We start from the raw sequence: 17,370 nt of genomic DNA on the forward strand, positions 1-17,370 counted from the left end.
AATTAAAATTATTAACCTTGAATATGTCTAAAGCCAAGTGCTTAGAGCGGTCTGAAACCCAGGATTTCTTATACATACTTGGAACTCATAATTTTTTAACATTTTCCATGTTTGGTATGAGAGCCTGCCAGTGTAACAGTAGTTATGTGACAGTAAATGATGAGGAGCATCATAGGTTACTTTTAGATACATTTTATGCTTCAGAAAGAGCAGGTCAGGCTGATGGAGATTCCTCATGCTCTCTAATGTGTGGTGCCTCTGTGACTACATGGGTGAATTGGCTGCAGAGTGTGTGAGGGCTCATTGTGGGGCTTTGTGTGCACTTGTGTGCATAAAGTCCTGTATGTGTCATTGTGGCTGCGAGAGCTGCTCCCAGGACAGCAGTGCATTAATCATGGGTTTTATAGGGTAGCTGGGTATGACTCCCTCCTGCTGGATCCACAGACATCATATATGGTCCTCTAGGAGAAGGACAGAGATTTGTCCTTAGTTTGGCTTTGGGGGATTTTTTTGTTTGGGTTTTTCTTTTTTCTTTTTTGTCTTGGGAAATGAATTAATTGTTTCAAGGTCAGTATGGGTGCCACAGTGTTCAATTTGCAAATTAAAATTACACCACTGGATTTGCGAAAGATAATTTTGTGGTGTGTGGTGTGATATTTTTCACACCACATGTCTGTACTTGTGTTTAATTGGTTGGAGATTTGGCATTGGGGTTAAAATACAGCACGCACAGAGCGTTACCTGAGTGATCCCACAACGACACAGGATGCTTTTACTGCCATGGCTTGGACTCACCGTTCTCTTCCAGGCCAAGGTCAATGTGAATCAATTATGATGACAGACCATTGATCATCTGAGTGCTCCATCTTCACAATGGTGATAGAGCGGCTTTAAGACTTTCTCAGTGCCTCATTAATGTTTAATTCGGTTCTTATTGATCTGTTTATAATAAAGAGGCCTTGGTAAATGCCTTTTGTCATCATTGTGCTTTTCATGCCGAAGGGTAAATTTTGGTTTGTGGAGGCTTCACCTTGGGCTGCTTTTACAACAACATGGAAATCCTTTTATTAAAGAAAAAAACAAAACAAAAGAATAGCCGACTTGGTTATTTCTCTGCCAAGGAGAGAGCCAGCGTACAGGTTGGGGCTTAGAGTTGTTTGTGTATTTGTTTCCTAACAAGAGAAATCCACCCTGCCAAATTTCACGAAACTTAGTGGTGAATTAGAAGCGGTGTTACATTTTGCTGCAGAGCTGCATCAGTGCAAATTTGCATTGATTTGCAATCAGCAAACGTCCGTCTGGTTGTAATTATCAATGCATGTTGTAGTTTCTCTCCATTTCTACTTTTTAGACAATTTTTGACACTGCTCTGAATTAACCAGTAAAATTAATCTTGTATAGAGCGATAGGGTTGTTTCATATTTCATCTATTTTGTCAAACTTATGTACTTATGTAATCCTAAGCTATTTATAACCTGCTGATTTGCAACTTTTTTTCAACACTGAACTCAGATTGATGACCCCTGACGAGAGGAAAGGGTCTTGATTAACTGATACATCATCCATGTCAGAACTGATGGTGTATTGAGCCCTGTGATGCTGATGTATGACATAATAATTTGGGTTTTTTCTTCTCTCCTAGGTACAACCAGACAGCCCAGAGAGGGGGAAATCTCAGGGGTAGACTACAACTTTGTCTCTATTGAGGAGTTTTTCTCTTTGGACGAATCAGGAGCGCTGCTCGAGAGTGGAAAGTTCAAAGGTAAACACTTCAGCTAACTGCCTGTGCATGCACAGACTGCAAGATGGTGTTTCATTATGCAGGGTACATTACATTCTGGTTAAAAAGTGAGAGATGAAAAGCTTTCTTTACAGCATCTCTGGATTCTGATCGGACAACCCAACATACATCAGACAATGAGAAATAACCCCTTGATGAACACAATTTACATATAGATATCGATATACATATATAAATAGCATAAATTGGTGTTTATATGTCAGAGGATTGCTGGTTAGATTATTATTCCTGAAAAGATAAAATTTCTACTTTTCACTTTTGAATGAACTTAAAAATTTAAAGCAAAGTCCAACCAGATTCAGCTCAGAAAGCAGCGGTGTGTTGTTATTGTTACCCTAGAGGTTTTGTCCTTTTTTTTAGCCTTTTAAGGTTAGCCTTCTTAGACTGAGATTTCTATCAGCAATGGGGGACATTTAAAAGTTGATGTGTACAGTAAACCAACGCACATGGATCAGTATTTAACGTTTGACCGTCATTATCCACTGGAGCAAAAACTAGGTGTGATTAGGACACTTCAACACACAGCGAACACCATCCCCACAGAAAAAATGGCCAGAGAAGCAGAAGAACATCATATCAAGAAGGCCCTCTGTAAGTGTGGTTATCCCAGGTGGACTTTTGTCAAAGCCCCAGGTGATCTAAGAGAGAAGATCAACTGCTGCCTAAGCGAAAACCCTTAGTGATGCTTTATGTGTCAGGAGCATCGGGACATGCTCTCTAAACACTGCATCTCTGTGGCTTTCAGACCCCAAAAAACACTGGGCCAAAAATTGGTCCACTCCAAGAGCCCGGTCCCCCAGCACAAAGAGAGTAATATAGTGTATGCTTGTTCCCTCCTGGAGAACACGGCGGGTCTGGGCCCAGCGCTGGAAAAATAGCTGCAGGGCAGGATGGCTGCTGTGTTTGCTTGGGATTACTCCTCACCCCCTACCCACCCCAGTTGCTTGTCACGTGCTTCATAATATTGTGCTGTGGACATTTATGTGCTTCTGTGCAGAGGAGTTTTTCTGTATTATCCTTTTGTGTTACACATTTCGATGGTTTTTTCCCCCTTGCTACCTAGCCTGACCTGTAGGTACACTGAGGGCAATCATGGCTCAAGAGTTGGCAGTTCGTCTTGCAATCGGAAGGTTGCCGGTTCGAGCCCCGGCTCGGACAGTCTCGGTCGTTGTGTCCTTGGGCAAGATATTTCATCTACCGCCTACTGGTGTTGGCCAGAGGGGCCGATGGTGCAATATGGCAGCCTTGCTTCTGTCAGTCTGCCCCAGGGCAGCTGTGGCTACAACTGTAGCTTGCCTCCACCAGTGTGTGAATGTGAGAGTGAATGAATAGTGGAAATGTAAAGCGCTTTGAGGGTCTCGAAAAGCGCTATATAAATGCAATCTGTTATTATTATTATTACCTATCTTCTGATCATTGGTCAATGGTCATGACAATCTCCATATAAATGATCCAGAAACTGACCTCACAGCCCATTGTTTGCCAGTGATGCTAGTTTTAGTCATTGTGCAAATGTACTGTTTATAAGGTTGCTAAGACTGAAGAAGTCAACTGGATGAATGACGAAATGTTTCACCCACTGAAAACTTTACGTCCAGATTAACAGAATCAACTTTTTGGGACATGGTATACATTCACTGGCTGCTTTCTTGTATACACCTGTTCAACTGCTCATTGATGCAAATGTCTAATCAGCCAATTAGACTGCAGCAACACTTCCAGTGCATTTAGTCATGTAGACATAATCAAGATGACCTGCTGAATTTCAAACTGAGCATCAGAATGGGGGAGAAAGGGGATTTTTGTGACTTTGAACGTGGCATGGTTGTTGATGGCAGACACACCAGTCTGCTCAAAAGCTGCTGATCAGCTGGGATTTTCCCATATGTCCTTCTCTAGGGTTTACAGAGAGTGGTCTGAAAAACAGAAAATATCCAGTGAATGGCAGTTCTCTGGGGCAAAATGCCTCGATGAGGAGAAACAGTTTCAGCTGACTGCTGACTATTTCCATCCCTTTACAACTACAGTGTACTCATCTTCTGATGGCTACTTCCAGCTTGATAACACCATGTTACAAAGCTCCCATCATCTCAAATTGGTTTTTGGCCTCAACAGTCACCAGATCTCAGTCCAGTAGAGCAACTGTGGGATGTGGTGGAGTGGGATATCGTGGATGTGCAGCCAGTAAATCTGCAGGAACTGTGGGATACTATAATGCCAATATGGACCTAAATTGCTCCTTGAATCTATGATATGAAGAATTAAAGTGATTCCTGTACAGGGGTCTTTGCTCAGTCTTTTTGTAAGGGTGAATGACGAATACATGTACAGATTCACGCATGTTTCATCTGAGCCTTCGTCTGGAAAAGGTCCCTCTCCTTTGGAAGACTTTCTGGTGTGGGTCCAGTGCCAAAAACCGTGCACCCCAGGAAGCCTAATCATTTTCAGACCTGTGTTGTTAACTTCCTGCCTGATGTAGACCCTGGAAAAGATCTTCCTCACCCACCTGGTGAGCACAATACTTGACCCTCTACAGTTTGCCTACTGTCCTGGGTGGTGAAGGTCATCACTGACTTTGTCATCTGGTGTGAATTCAACCACCTGCATATCAACACCAGTAAGATGGAGGAGATGGTAGTTGTGTTCCAGAGAAAACCAACTCCTGGGTGTTCACCTTAACAGTAAACTGGACTGGTCAGAAAACACTCATGCTCTACACAAGAAGGACCAAAGTCAGCTCCATCTGCCCGGCAGGCTGAGTACTTTGGGGTGTGCAGGTCTTTACTGAGGACCTTTTATGACACAGTGATGGTCTCTGCAATCTTTTATGCAGTAGTCTGCCGGGGAGATGGCAGCATGGAAAGGGGCCGGAGCCAACTAAATAGACAGGTGAAGAGGGCCAGCTCTGTCCTGGCCAGTCCACTCGACTTTATAGAGGAGGTGGGTGAGTGGAGGATGCTATCCAAGCTAACGTCCATTATGGACAATACCTCATATCCCCTGAGCAGCTTGTTTAGCTGTTCCAGCCATGTTGTAGGACGGAGCACTCATCCCGACAGTAGTCAGGCTGGGCAAAACACACATACAATAGATACCTGCTAAAATATATGTGTAGGTATAATCACTCCCACTGCTCTTTGTGTGCAAATGAAAAAATCTCAAAGTGTATTTTACTGTATTTACCAACCACTTATAAATAGTACAAATTACTCTTGTATATATTTTTTACTTTTTTATTTTGTACAATATTTTTTCTTATTTATTTATTATTTATTTTTCTAAAATATCTCTAATTCACATTTTCATGTAACATGTGAATTTCCCCAGTGTGGGGTTAATCAAGTCTATGTCTATGTCTAAAACCACAATTTTGTACCAGTGCAGGAGTCAAAGAAGGCAGACAGGCAGGTAGTGAAACAAAGGTAACTTTAATCAGACTAAAAGAAGAAGCATCAAAAGGTGCCGCACAAGTGAAAGCTGCATGAATCCAAAAAAGGAAACAACGTGACCAGAGATCAAGTAAAAGAGCCAAAAGTTAAACAGTTAACAGAAAAAAACACCATGAGACAACTTGTCATCTTTACATTTTACCTTCTGTCCATGTTGCACAACTGAGATTTTTCTTGTAAATTTATAGGTGCTCTGATTTGTTGCTTAAGTTCTGTTTTTTTGACATGAGCCTATTTCCATTCTTTATGCTTAGCTCAGCTAAATGTCTCCTGGCTCACATTAAGTGTGCATTTATCAAACCCATGTCATATCGGTCTTCACATTTACTTCTCAGCAAGAAAACACTGGAAGACTTTTGTCACCCTCTTCCCTTATTGTGCCTCTAACAGTGGCGATGTGTAAGGTAAATACAAGGAGGCTTCAAAGGCTAATTCTTGGTGCTTATTCATGAAAGCTGGTGATACTCAGCTTGTATCTTCCCCACAGACTCCTCCTTTTGTAAGGGTCAGAGTGCTGCCTCTGATTAAAAAGCCTCCATACATTAACATCCATAATTTATAAGAGTTTAATGGGAGCAATAAATGCCATCCTCACCTGCCTTGCATGTGACATTGACGGACATATTGCTACAGCAAAGCAGTCTGGAGTGTCGGCAGCGTTGTTCGTCCAATCGCCTGCAGAAAGCGCAGTAAACGGTGACGGCTGGTGACCTTGCTGCTGAGTTCACTAATCTAATGTTTCCCTCAGCCCATTTGGATCTCCACGAGCCGAATGGAGGGGTGGAGGTAATTTCATTTCTGCTTTAGGAGCTGGAGCAGATGGCTCATTCTAAGAATGTAGTTTATGATCTCAGGGGATACATAACAAAGGTGTGTACATGCATATGTCGTATGAGGTATATATGTGCATAATCGTGCAATTTATTTATCTCATGAATTCATATCATGTTTGAACTGTTCATATAGGCTTTGTGAAATTAATGATCTTCAAATTAATGCCAGTGGATTTGAATGGGCCCATAATGTACATTAATCCCAATATCTCAGTTTATTTCATTATAACATTTAACTTTTTCATTGCATCTCAATTGATTAAGAAAGGGTGTCTCTCTTCTGCTTTTCTCCGTCGCAGGGAATTACTACGGCACACCTCGGCCCGTTCACGTTAGTGCAGAGAGCCCCCCCATCACCTACCAGGAACACCGCAACCTGCTCAGAAACTTCCGCACACGCAGCAAATCGCTCAGCAACTTGGAAAAGGCTGCACCAGAAGGCATACACAACGAGGGAGACTCGGGCAAGTGTCGCTGAGCTAAACTATGGCCGGTGCTGGCAGAGCAATAAATGTTCGTCTGCATCTAAGTAATCATAAATGAAGCATTGAAGTTATCAGTTATATTGAGTTATTTATATAGCATATCAGCAGTGGGAAAATGTATCTTCTCAGAACTGCAAAGTATTCAGCAGCTTAATACTGCGTCGTCTCTCTATCAATAGCTCCAGTCTCCAATGCCCAAATTAATCAATCATTAGCATGATTAGTATGCTCTAAAATCTCAGTTGGGCTGTGGCCTCATCGATTGCTGGATCACCTCCAAGGGAAGGTCAAGCTGCCTTGGGTCAAGCAGGCAAAGAGGGAAGCAGACAAGTGTGCACACACAGAGGTGAGGGACGAAAACTAGCAAATCATGCGACAAGAAAGCAGCATTGTTCGACTCGAGTCATTGGGCTCCCCAAACATACGGTCATTGTAGGTTTTTGTGGCAGTTGTGACCAAAATACTATCTCGTTTAAAGAGAAGGCTTAAAAGGCTCATTAATCACCAGTGAGAGAAAAGACTAATGCAAAGAGCTTACTTTCAAAAACATATTTAAATAAAAGCATCATCAGCGAAATGCACTTAAAGTAGAAGCAGCTTGTTACTAATAATGCTTCGACTTGTGAGGTACTCCTTTTTTTTTGAGTCCTAGTGCAGATATCCTTTACCTGGGACTCAGTGTGGGTATTAGATCATAAAAATACAAGAATATTTATTCAGTTGTTATGAAGATGCCTCCAAATTTGTAGTGGTTAACACATTCGCTTGGAAAATAAAAGGGCACTGGTTCGAGTCCAGATGGGGACGCAAATTCTCTTTGGTTTTCTGCCAAATCAAAAACATCTGGAGCTACCTGCTGTGGCGACCCCTTGTGGCGAGAGAACATTTGGAAGTAGTTCTCATTCAGACCATGGGTGATTTTTCATATGGACCTACATTTACTGAGCCAACCTGGGAGGCACGAAGAGCCCGAACACTCAGAGGTTTCTGTGCTCTATTATATATTCCAGAGAGACTAGAATAGCTTCCAAAAAAGTCTAGGAATAATGAGAAATAAATGTAAATGACCATAAAGACACACAGTGACCATAAGAGATGCAAAATAACCACAAGTTGAAGCAAAAATGTGCAAAAGCTTTGCAAGATACAGCGATCAAGACAGGAAATGATCACATATACAGATATTTTTGTGCTTTCATGATTAAAAGGAAATGACAAGGGCCTCCAGCCATACACCTTCAAATGATAACAAGCTACAAAGAGTAAAAAATATAAATTATAAACAATATTACCCTTTGAATTGTGGTGAATAAGCGTGAGTGAAATACAAATACTGCAAAATTATATACTTGAATAGACTGCAGGCACAAAGAAGTGAAGGCAACATGAAACTAGTACACAGGAGCTGAACAGAAGGTGAGTGTAAGATTAAATATTAGAGAAAGGGAGCACGGCAGCAGCGTAGGGGGTGGAGGTGGCAGGTAGGGTGGCTGAGTGTTAAGAAGGGTGAAGGCAGGGAGCCAGAATGGGACAGAAGATAAGAGAGAGGCAGGCAGTGTGGGAGGTGAGAAAATCAGGCAGACAGCTATCCAGAAACGTGCTCCAAGCAGTCAGGTATTGCAGCAGGCAGTCCGGACCGGTGCAGGATGCAGGCAGGTTGGAGTTTGAGAGAGCCGTCCAACACCCTGACCTCTGCTGAGTCATCTTTTGAAGTGACGACGCGTGGGTGGATGGGTCCAGCATCACTTGTCGCGTGCAGCAGGACTCCCAGTGTTAGGGCTGACGTCTCTTAAATCCATGCTGGAGCTCAGAACTGAAGGACAGCTACAAGGACAGCTAGGAAAGAAAATATGCTTATTTTTCATCTACTGCTAGTGTGGCATGCATAGTCACATATTCTTCCTCCTTAGAGAAAGGACAAAGACAGCTGAGATGCTGACCTCAGGTCTTTTTGCCTGACAGCCCCCAGTGGAAATGCCAGAATAAGGTCATTACAGCTTGCAGGAGAAACTTTTTACCTGCCACATCCGTTCAATAATATATCAGTGTTAAGTATTTCTTCTCTGTCATAAAAAAAAAAAATCCTGCATGTGCACGTGACAATAAAAGTGATTCTGACTGTAATTACAGGAGGCTCTGCGGGTGTTAGCAGCAGCATCCCTCTTGGTCACCGGTCTCCCGGTCGCACACGAGCATCCAGTAGCGGAGGCGATGGTCACGTCATAGAAAACGGCATCATCAGCAGCAGGAGTGGTGCCAGAGTGAGAGGCGTGATGCCCGATCACTGGGAGCAGGCCTTCAGTGACCCAGGAGAGTCAGTTTACATAGAGTAAGTGTTGCCATAAATCTATTAAATGAATAGTCCAACATTTCAGGGAACAGGCTTATTCACGTTTTGAGATTTAACTTCTATTCACATGGGATTATTATTCAAAGGGGATCTTGTGATTTAGAAATCGCACAGGATCAGTGAAGTCTGTGTTTTACTTGAATTTACTGACATCTGTGGTCAGCAGCTACAGGACTAAGATTAATAATAATAGGCTGCCACATAATAACAGCCAAGTCTGTTGAAAGACAGCAAAATGTTCATTACCGATTCCTGTCATTGCGGTTATCCATCTCCTCATCATCCTTGTTCTTCTGCAAGAGGATATAAAATTTCTATCGGTCTTTATGCTGTATAGTGACACTAACCCTCCTTAATTTGTAACAGTCACAACTCTGACAGCAGAGATGCACAAGCAAGGTGTGGAGAACAGAAAAGTCTTTCCAAATAGGCAGAAGTTAAAGATAATTTCATACAAATAAAATATAAATAACACCACAGCACCTCTGGGATTCACCATAAAAAGGTTATCTGTGGTACAAATATTAACTTTTCAAATTATGGATCCTGTAGATTTGTATGAGATTTTGATCTCAGACTTCTTGAGCAATTATTACAAATGACTAGAGGTCTTCAGATAATAAGTCCTGTGTGAATAAGGCTTTAGACAAGAAGATCAATAACACCATTCTATCTGCCAGCTTATTATGAAGCTAAAGCCAGGAAATACAGAACAACAGCAAGGCTGGCTTCTTTTTTTAAACCCCAGCAATAGCTGGGTTGCATGCACTTACCAGCTTAACATGGCCGAACCCCACCCATCTACTCCTAATCCGAACCTAATCACTGACGTAGAAATATTTAATTAATTCAACATGTACGTTATTTTTATTAATGAGATTTACTGTCTGGCTGTATTTCCTTGCTGGTCTTCTCTATGATAATTCTTTTGATTCTTGGACTCTGTTACAGTGGCTTTTGCACAATTCCTAATTCAGATCAATCAAGTCATTCTCTATTCGATTATTGATTGGCTGCCCCTCGTAAAAAGATCTGAACAATAGGAGGTCAAGGCTTCCATATTCACAGCAAAAATGCTGCACCTGAGATAACAATAGAAGAGATATCTACTCTTATAAATAGACTAAAGTTTTTTAAAATAAATATATTATGCATATTTTTAATATATGCATATTAAAAATATGCATTTAAAAAAGTCAGAAACCTGAGTCTGTCTGTCTATCATTTTCATTTCATTCTAAAAAGTGAATATGTGATTTTCTCAATTTGCTCAATGCCTCCTTTTAGCACGCTGGAAAAAGATGGCAGAGAAAGTTGCATTGTTTGCAGAGGCAGGCGTTTCTATTGTTCAACAAAAGTCTAATAAATTCCAGCACTGTCATATTGTATCCAATGCTGTTATGTTTCTAAAGAGGGTGGCTTTCATTTCTTTTCCAACTTTGTCTCTCCAAGACGCAACCCAAAGAGGACCAGCTGGCAGAGTCATCGAGCCTCAAGCAGGGAAAACCTCTACAAAAACGACTGTGAGCGTCTTTCGTTTGCATTCGTCTCTTTCTCTCTACGTTTCACTCGAATTCCGTGTAATTATTAAAACACTGGCAAGCGATTTAACTGTTGAACAGTCTAAATGAAGCTATATATTTGTCAAAAAGGGAAGAAACAGACACAGCCAGCTTGTTAGAGCCAAATGAGATGGAATGAGCTTTTAGCTGAACTGAGACGTGTAAGTGATTAAGGCCTAAAGCTCAGAGCTGCTGGCGAAGAGCCAGACTCGCTGCTGGGACTGGCAGGGTTGACACGTGTATGACATGTGACTGGCAACTTGATTTCATGATTTGGCCACATCATTTGTTGTTTAGAGGCGTAATCTAGTTGCAGATGGCTGTTTGTCATGATTGGAAACGCTCTGTTGCCACACTGTGACTCGACAAAGTGCAGTACACTTTTCTCACCAGCAGAAGGTGATATAACATTCATTATGATCAGAGGTACCTGATAGGATTTCTGCACAATCTGGTACAAACATTTACATGTTTACAGCTGGAAATGATTGCTGCTTCTGTCCCCACAATTAGGGCAGGATTGAATTAAGAACAAACATGAAAGGAAAGGCGCAGTCTGTAATAGCACAGATTTCTTGATGCAACAGTAAATAGTAAATAAAGACCTGGATTACTGTAGAGAGCTGGGTCGACCTAATGGATTATGTTTCCATTTTAAGGTGGTCGTCTGTAATGGATTCTGCTTTTAATGCAATCGTCCAACCATATGCTTTGGTTTGTGTAGCATTTTGTTAAAAGCCCATCTGCTGATTGGTTTGCAGTGTTACAGCTCTCTCTCTTTTGCCTTATTCGTAAGACCTGTCAGTTCTAAGCACTGAATTGTATGTAAACATGCAGGACGGTGTTCAGTCTCTTCTATGATTCCACCCTGTTGGCATATTTTTTAATTTCTTTCCTTAAGGACTATTATGACTTTTTCTTGGAGGTAAGCATCGTTATTAACCCATCCTCTCTTTTCCGCCTTTATCGCTAACTCGCAGGGTTCACGGACGAGCCTGGGGACCTCAGGGGTTTCCCTGTGCACACACACTTGATCAAAGGCCCCAGAGGGTTTGGTTTCAATATTGTGGGGGGAAGCAGGCCGAGAGAGTTTCTGCAGGTGTACAGTGTGACAGAAAGTGGACCCTCCACTCTTAAGACAGGTAAAAGATTATATGTATCATGGTCATGACTGCTACAGTTTTGCAGTTGGTAGTGTGTAAGTGTCTTTTTCTTATTTTTGTTCTTTCTGTCAGAATTTCTGTGGGTTTCACTATAAAATATTCCACAGAAAGTGAGTGATCAGTTCTTAATCTTCAGGGCTAGCACACTCTAATCTGGCCGTCATGCATAAACACCACTGCACATGCTGGTTGCAGACACACTCATGCAAATGCACTAGGCATGGTATTTGCACTCTAGAAAGCCGGGGCACAGGCTGTCTCTGCAGGGACTGATCTAGTTCATATCTGTTAATAGGCTGGTTTAGGAGGATTATGTGGTCGGATTAGTCTACACACATACAAAATACACAGTGTGTATTCCATTTACAAACGCTCCACACTTAAGCATATGAAACTAGTAAGAAGGGTTAACCCTTACATACTGCTCGGGTCAAATTTGACCCATTCTGACATTTTTCAGCTGCAAAAATAACCTAGATTTTGCTTAGTTAGACTGCAATATGAATATTTTTATACTGTTGTACGGGTGATAAAAATTTTTGTACACTGCGGTTGTTTGGTGTCACATTTAACCCATAACTACTGATAAAGATTTTTAGATTTAAAGATTTTTAGGTCCAGCAGTGTCGGTCAAATCAAGTAAAATGGTGGTTTGAGGGAATCGTGACAGACATGTCATGTCTGCGTGTATTTTTCACGGGACAGTGGTGACAGAGTTCATCAGCACACTGTCATGAGAACTGCCTGTGTTCACATGCATTCACCCAGCGTCCCGCAGGGACACAAAACCGCTGGTCCTTGCAGGGTCACGGGAGAATCTCAAAAGAGCGTAATAGTAAAACAGTGTAGATATGATCATATATGGTCCGCATAAGGAACAGAGGTCATACAGAGGTCAGAAGGTGCCTTGAGAGATGGTGCCTTGACACAGACACGGGATGTGAAACAGTGTGGTTGTAGTGGGATAAGCCGCACTGTTGCCTCACATCAAGATGGTTCATGGTTTAATTCTGTGCAGAGTTTGCATGTTTAATCCACTCCAGAGTACTTGCAGTGGGTTTTCTCCACACATTTTGAGTTAACTGGTGATTGAAGTGCATAGAAAACAGTTATTGTGTGACTTGTAGTTCAAAGGGCTTTGAGGAGTCAGTAAAACTAGAAAAGTGCCAAATAAATATGAGTACATTAGCTATGTGTGTTTGTGCTTTGCATCTGCAAGCACAAACACAGATAAGATAAGATAAGATAAGATAAGATAAGATAAGATAAGATAGAACTTTATTAATCCCTCGGGTGGGTTCCTCTGGGAAATTCGACTTCCAAAAAAAGCACAGCAACGACCAAAGTTACAGTTACAGAACTGTTATATATATATATATATATATATACAGTGGGGCAAAAAAGTATTTAGTCAGCCACCGATTGTGCAAGTTCCCCCACCTAAAATGATGACAGAGGTCAGTAATTTGCACCAGAGGTACACTTCAACTGTGAGAGACAGAATGTGAAAAAAAAATCCATGAATCCACATGGTAGGATTTGTAAAGAATTTATTCGTAAATCAGGGTGGAAAATAAGTATTTGGTCAATAACAAAAATACAACTCAATACTTTGTAACATAACCTTTGTTGGCAATAACAGAGGTCAAACATTTACTATAGGTCTTTACCAGGTTTGCACACACAGTAGCTGGTATTTTGGCCCATTCCTCCATGCAGATCTTCTCGAGAGCAGTGATGTTTTGGGGCTGTCGCCGAGCAACACGGACTTTCAACTCCCGCCACAGATTTTCTATGGGGTTGAGGTCTGGAGACTGGCTAGGCCACTCCAGGACTTTCAAATGCTTCTTACGGAGCCACTCCTTTGTTGCCTGGGCGGTGTGTTTTGGATCATTGTCATGTTGGAAGACCCAGCCTCGTTTCATCTTCAAAGTTCTCACTGATGGAAGGAGGTTTTGGCTCAAAATCTCACGATACATGGCCCCATTCATTCTGTCCTTAACACGGATCAGTCGTCCTGTCCCCTTGGCAGAAAAACAGCCCCATAGCATGATGTTTCCACCCCCATGCTTCACAGTAGGTATGGTGTTCTTGGGATGCAACTCAGTATTCTTCCTCCTCCAAACACGACGAGTTGAGTTTATACCAAAAAGTTCTACTTTGGTTTCATCTGACCACATGACATTCTCCCAATCCTCTGCTGTATCATCCATGTGCTCTCTGGCAAACTTCAGACGGGCCTGGACATGCACTGGCTTCAGCAGCGGAACACGTCTGGCACTGCGGGATTTGATTCCCTGCCGTTGTAGTGTGTTACTGATGGTGACCTTTGTTACTTTGGTCCCAGCTCTCTGCAGGTCATTCACCAGGTCCCCCCGTGTGGTTCTGGGATCTTTGCTCACCGTTCTCATGATCATTTTGACCCCACGGGATGGGATCTTGCGTGGAGCCCCAGATCGAGGGAGATTATCAGTGGTCTTGTATGTCTTCCATTTTCTGATGATTGCTCCCACAGTTGATTTTTTCACACCAAGCTGCTTGCCTATTGTAGATTCACTCTTCCCAGTCTGGTGCAGGTCTACAATACTTTTCCTGGTGTCCTTCGAAAGCTCTTTGGTCTTGGCCATGGCGGCGTTTGGAGTCTGACTGTTTGAGGCTGTGGACAAGTGTCTTTTATACAGATGATGAGTTCAAACAGGTGCCATTCATACAGGTAACGAGTGGGGGACAGAAAAGCTTCTTACAGAAGACGTTACAGGTCTGTGAGAGCCAGAGATTTTCCTTGTTTGAGGTGACCAAATACTTATTTTCCACTCTAATTTACGAATAAATTCTTTACAAATCCTACCATGTGGATTCATGGATTTTTTTTTCACATTCTATCTCTCACAGTTGAAGTGTACCTCTGGTGCAAATTACTGACCTCTGTCATCATTTTAAGTGGGGGAACTTGCACAATCGGTGGCTGACTAAATACTTTTTTGCCCCACTGTATATACACACACACACACACACACACACACACACACACACACACACACACACACACACACACACACACATATAAATACAGAGACAAATATAAATAAAATATACAAAGGGGATAAATAGAATAAATAGGAATAAAAAATAAAAATACAAGTGAATTGCACATTTCAAGTATTGAGTCTATTGCACTGTTGACTATTTACAAAAAGTATTGCACAAGGTATTGTACAGTGAGGTGCAGAGGCACTACAGCTTAGAGGCACTACACACAATTTCAGAAAACAATGCAACAATCAACAAATTATAATCTGTTAGTTTTGAATTATTTGAGATTAAAACAGATCAAAAGAGTGCTTTGAATGCACAGACTAGTTGATAATAAGCAATTTTCTAATTAATATTGAATTAACATTTGGATGGTAGTTTGGTAGATGGATTTTTCAAAAAATATAACAGAAGTGAGAACAGTTTAACAGAAAGAATCTGTTGTTAAGTTAAGAAATTTGTGATAATTATTTTTGTATCCCTGTCCTTTTGTTTGTGGTTTATTAGCGGACATCCTGGTGTACATCAATGACGTCTGTGTGTTGGGAATGTCTCACAAAGAGGTTGTAGAGATGCTCAAGGTGGTGTCTGTAGGCCACAGCGTGGATGTAGAAGTTAGAAGAGGGTATCCAATGCTCTACAACCCGGATGGTTATCCAAAGCACTCGAGGTTACTGGACAGTGTGGACCCCATCCTACCACCCACCACCACCCAACCTCAATCTCTTCACCAACTACCTCGCCTACCAGCACCCTCACCCCACACGCAGCACTTTAATGGGGTTCACGGTGATGGGAGGTACATGGAGCCTGGCGTGACTCTGGACACAAATGGAAATGCCATGTCTGTCACCTCCAGACACCTGCCCCCTTACAGACGCTCCAGTGTGAGCAATGCCGTCTCTTCGTCCCCTGTTCGCCCACCTCGCTCCCACAGAAGTTTAGCCAGGCTGCAGTCACTCGACCCAACAATGGCAAGCCAAAGTGACAGTGAAGTTGTTTCTGCGATTGGTTCACACAGGTAATAACTTAAATGCAAAAATAAATGCATACCTAGAGACATTAAATGATTAATTCTCTTTTAATTTGTGTAATTTGAGTATAATTTGATCTATCTATGAGCTCATTGGGGAAGTCCTTCCAGTTTTTCTTGTAGCCCCTTGGGAAATTTAACTGTCCACCGCTGTGTGGGCGTAGCTAGCTCAGCAAGTTCACCATCAGTCTGGAGTCAAGGTGCCAACCATAAATCAAATTTTCCCCTTTATGATTCATGGAGTACAGTTTTATGGGTTATCTTGACATATACGCCTACAGGCCACTTTATTAGATACACATGTTCAACTGGCCATTATCTGATCAGCAAATAAGCGCATTTAGGCATATAGACATGGCCAAGAATACCTGTTTAAACTGACACCGTGATTCAGAATGGAAAGGTGATTTAAGTGACTTTGAACATGGCATGGCTATTTATGCCAGACGGGCTTGTGTGAGTATTTCAGAAACTGCTAATCTACACACAACCATCGGTTGGGGTTACAGAGAATACTCTGAGAAAAAAAAAGAAAGGAAAATATCCGTTGTCCCAGTAGTTCTCTGGGAGAAAATGCCTTGTTGACTTGAGAGGAGAATGGCCACACTGCAACAGTAACTCAAATAACCAATTATTACAATCAAAGTATGCAGAAGAGCATCTCTGAACCCACAGTATGTCAAACCTTGAAATAGATGACAACCACATGGGGTTCCTACCAGCTAAAAACAGGATACTGAGGCTATAATTAGCCTCAGTGCAACAAAATTTTCAGTGATCAGTCAGGTAATCATCTTGCCAGTCGAAAAAAGGAAGCATTTTAGATTAAGCTTCACTACGGTTTGCGGGGTTGTTAATCTATCTGCCATGTTGTGATGAGCGAAAATTGGATTTCAGAGATGGACATTATTTCTAAAAACTAAATGGCAGATACTGCATCCCTACATGTTTTAGTATGATACTGTCTCTGAACACAGAGGCATTTAGTATTGATTTTAACTCTCCTTTCTTTTCTTCATCAGGGCATCAATGATCCGTAATCACAACAATAACTCACTCGCGACACCTCGTCATCCTTTACTTTATGGAACATCCAAGTCGTCTGAGAGTGACCTGTCCACCCTGTCGGGGTCCCGGCTACCCCTGCCTCAGTCCCCAGGAAGGCCCTCCTCTTCCCCCGGTGGTCCCCGCAGCACTCATCCCCACCTATTCAGACCACAGACCTCCCATCTCAGACCTCCAACCCCAGACAGCCCGCAACACCGTGGCTTTAATGGTTTCCAGGGCAACACCAGCCCCACTGCAAGTCCCAGCAGCATGTCCTCACCTGGGGCAATGAGTGTAGGCAGTGGACTTGGAGCTTTCAGTGGAGGGGAGCTGGTGCCAGTGGCCTTGGGCCAGACTGAAGGAGACAGAGGCCTGGGCTTCAGCATGACGGCTGGCGGTCCAGGAGGCACTATTGCTTTAGTAAATCGAGTTTGGGACAGGAAGCAGTGCAACTCCCTGCAGCCAGGGGACGCTGTTGTCAAAATCAACGGAGCTGACGTCCAGAGCCTTAGCTTTACACAGGTAAAGGAGAAAAAGTGGAAAGAAAACCAGGGAGATGAAACATAAACCGATGAAGATAATACAGTGCGTAAAAAGAGTGGTTTCCAACATTT

At 42.2% G+C, this 17,370-nt stretch overlaps 1 protein-coding gene and 1 long non-coding RNA gene across 4 annotated transcripts in view; one reads left to right on the forward strand and one right to left on the reverse strand.

The window, feature by feature from the left end:
• Positions 1–17,370, forward strand: part of magixb (MAGI family member, X-linked b) — a 49,747-nt gene that overhangs the window by 19,847 nt on the left and 12,530 nt on the right. For all 3 annotated transcript variants that reach the window (XM_080294618.1, XM_080294619.1, XM_080294617.1), the window contains exons 4-10: positions 1,643–1,762; positions 6,383–6,547; positions 8,699–8,897; positions 10,371–10,441; positions 11,461–11,622; positions 15,184–15,697; positions 16,732–17,278. In XM_080294618.1, the coding sequence (XP_080150744.1) occupies positions 1,643–1,762; positions 6,383–6,547; positions 8,699–8,897; positions 10,371–10,441; positions 11,461–11,622; positions 15,184–15,697; positions 16,732–17,278 (1,778 nt within the window). The remainder of the gene's footprint in view (positions 1–1,642; positions 1,763–6,382; positions 6,548–8,698; positions 8,898–10,370; positions 10,442–11,460; positions 11,623–15,183; positions 15,698–16,731; positions 17,279–17,370) is intronic.
• LOC145422816 (uncharacterized) lies at positions 7,280–16,890 on the reverse strand. Its single transcript, XR_013904051.1, has 2 exons — positions 16,767–16,890; positions 7,280–8,404 (listed from the first exon to the last, which is right to left on the reverse strand). It is a non-coding gene; the product is annotated as an uncharacterized LOC145422816 (long non-coding RNA).

The sequence above is a fragment of the Astatotilapia calliptera genome, chromosome 20 (genome assembly GCF_964374335.1).
Source record: "Astatotilapia calliptera chromosome 20, fAstCal68.1, whole genome shotgun sequence".
Taxonomy (NCBI): Eukaryota; Metazoa; Chordata; class Actinopteri; order Cichliformes; family Cichlidae; genus Astatotilapia; species Astatotilapia calliptera.